Source organism: Convolutriloba macropyga, chromosome 4 (assembly GCF_964194025.1).
Source record: "Convolutriloba macropyga chromosome 4, txConMacr16.3, whole genome shotgun sequence".
NCBI classification, from domain to species: Eukaryota; Metazoa; Xenacoelomorpha; order Acoela; family Convolutidae; genus Convolutriloba; species Convolutriloba macropyga.
In genome coordinates this window covers 80,996,534-80,999,593 of record NC_134471.1, presented here as the reverse complement: position 1 = coordinate 80,999,593, position 3,060 = coordinate 80,996,534, and the positions used below count along the sequence as shown (strand labels likewise).

The 3,060-nt window shown below is 32.2% G+C and overlaps 1 protein-coding gene across 1 annotated transcript in view; it reads right to left on the bottom strand.

Moving 5' to 3' along the window:
• The window catches only part of LOC142338185 (uncharacterized), a 13,012-nt gene extending 10,462 nt beyond the window's left edge, over positions 1–2,550 (bottom strand). Inside the window, exon 1 of the mRNA XM_075387823.1 lies at positions 2,538–2,550. Coding sequence (XP_075243938.1) covers positions 2,538–2,550 — 13 coding nt within the window. The remainder of the gene's footprint in view (positions 1–2,537) is intronic.
• Positions 2,551–3,060: the final 510 nt, after the last annotated feature.

Sequence of the window (3,060 nt, the reverse complement as noted above, 5' to 3'; positions counted from 1 at the left end):
CAAACCTCTATATGCACACCATCTCTCTCTCTCTCTCTCTCTCTCTCTCTCTCTCTCTCTCTCTTTCTCTCTCTCTCTCTCTCTCTCTCTCTCTCTCGCTTTTCTCGCATAAACTTACGCCGAGAACGCCTTCCGCTTCATGAGATCAAGCATTCAAGCAGACACAAATAAAAATAATTGAGCGCAGTTAATTTGAGTTGATAGTTGAGCAACTAGCATTAAAATCGGTGGTAACTTCAAACGGTAAAGTTTCTTTGAGGTACATACAAAGACAAAATACCGCGCTTTTCATAATTTGAGCCGGCTGTAATGATATTCTGTAATGCGGACTCACCGTCTGCGCAGTTTTTTTCTGCTTTTGTTAAGCAAATCTGCAATAACTGAGTAAAAAATTTGACACAGACGAGCAAACTAACCAGTCTTCCAATCGATATGAAAGGGCTATGATTAGGACAGAAAATACATACACACTAAAGAATGTTCAGGTAAATTTACCTTAACGCAGTTAAGGTAAACCTCTGTTAAGGTAAAATTAAAGTAAAATTTACCTTAACTTTACCTTAACTTGAGTTAAGGTAAAAAATTACCTGAACTGTGTTACGAGAAAATTAACTTAACTTACCTTAACTTTTTAAATAACTTTCTGCAATACATAATTGTTTATTTTTAGTAAAATTATCAAACGAAATGTTGAAGTTTATTACAAGAGCTTTACAATGATCCTTATATGAAGCAATTTGAACTAATATTTGTCGACCTACACTACATCAAACACCAAAAATACTTTCAGTGAGTGCTCAAAAAAATTCAAAAAGGCAGTAACGCACCAATTTTGCAAAAATTGGTATTTTCATTTTTTACGCGCCTCGGTTGGTGTATTGGCTGCTCACAAATCGATTCCGAGTTGTACCGAAAAAACTGGTTTCAGAAAAGCGGTTTAGAGAAAGTTTAAAAGTGGTTTTAAAGTGTTTTAACTTGAATCCAATCACTCTTCCTTATATATTAATTCAAAAACTATTATTCCTGCATAAAATAAATCTCTGTAAAACTGGATTACACTAAAATAGAAGCGGTATCGACATATGATCCTCATGAACAAGCTAAGACTTTTTCCCCATTCGACTGTGTACATATAATTTACCTTAATTTTTCAGGTAATTTTACCTGAAATTTTTTTGCCTGAACCGGTTCAGGTAGTTTTGCCTTGCCTGAACTTTACCTTAACACACCTTAACGCATCTTAATTTTACCTTAAATTCGTTAGTTTTTACCTGAAATTTACCTGAAAAATTAAGGGGGCACCACCTGAACTTTTACCTGAACATACCTTAACTTACCCTAAAAACACCTTAATTTTTTACCTTAATTTTTAAGGTAAATTTACCTTAACTAATATAATTTACATTAAAAGTTCAGATTAAAATTAAAGTATTTTTAAGGTAAATTTCAGTTATTTATTCAGGTATTTTTACCTTAAATTTTAAGGTAATTTTTGCGCGTTTTTCAGGTAAGTTTAGGTAATTTTACCTTAACTGTTCAGGTGTGTTTTCAGGTAAATTTAAGGTATGTTCAGGTAAAAGTTCAGGTGGTGCCCCCTTGATTTTTCAGGTAATTTTCAGTTAAAGTTGAGGTAAATTAAGGTAAGTTCAGGTAAGGCAAAACTACCTGAACGTTTCAGGTAAGTTAAGGTATTTTTTCAGGTAAATTTACCTGAACTTTATTTAGTGTGTACATTGAAAAAAATTTTCCGTTTCTGATTTTTTAGATTGTCGAATTCTTTTCATCTAATTTAATTATAATGACGTTTTCTTATAAGAACGAGAGTAACGGCAAAATTAACAGAAGTAACATCAAGTTTCAGGGATGAAAGTTCGTCGCTTATTTTAAGCAATACACGATAGACCAATACATTCCTTGCAAAATGGTTGATATGCGGAATGAGTGACTAAAAGCACGTCATGATTGCCTTTCATCAACTGAAAACGCGAGAAAAAAGATGTCAGGAGTTCTTGGAACAAAAATTTATAAGTGTATTTGCCTGCAAAACATGCAGGTAATCATAATTGCGGTTATAAAGAACAGATTTTATCTGTAATACATCACCTAGAAGTCACCTGGAAACACAAAACTACAGTTCTTTAGTTATTGTCTAAGTTTTAAAAAAGAAATACAAAGGAATATTTCTATAAAATAGTAGAGATTATTTTTCCCATTTTTCATATAGAAAGTGTCAAAGTAAGTCTCTGGAAAACTCATGAAAACTGGGATTAATATGAATATAATACAAAACCTAACATTGTGATTGATCTTCAATTTTAACTGAGATCGTTTGTTTTTGTTGATGGACTGTTTTGGTATCTGTGCAAAATTTGAAATACACAATTTTTTATCAAAAATGAGAGTTAGTAAGATTTTTCAATTGATGAAATCTGCGCAATTAGACCATTTTAAAACCTGTTAGATTTTTTCTGGTCAATTCAATTCCAATTTTTCTTCAATCACCCAAGGTATCTCAAATGGGATAGTTATGGACTAACTTGTTTCATCCATGGCTACCTTAACACATTTCGTCTATTTGTGGATCCAAGTTCTAACATTTTTGGGTTAAATCAAATGAATATGGAAAATTCTTGATCATAACTTGCAAAATCTTGTAGTCAATCAAAGTCAATTATTGTAAACCAAAATTTTGTTTTGTTTTCAACGCTTTTGTTGGTTGACCACAATGCTTTGCGATTAACAGAAACCAAAAAAAGCTTGGTAAGGTTGGCCCAACAACCTCTCATAAAAAAACTATCATTTCCCTTGACTATATAGCGCATAATTGCTCTTAGCCTTTGACTTATACCTATAACTCCCATCTTGTAGGTCTTGTTTCTGAGGCTAAAATAAATTAATCTTTGAATTGAAGGCAGCCGTCTTGTGCATAATAGACTTCTTTAAAGTTAACTATTAACCTCTAGTTAAAATTGCTGAGAAAAAATCCAGGCTGGTCTGGTTATAATCGATAATTTAAACATTTTGTTAATTTGAGCTGAAAACATATCTATTGCTTTCATT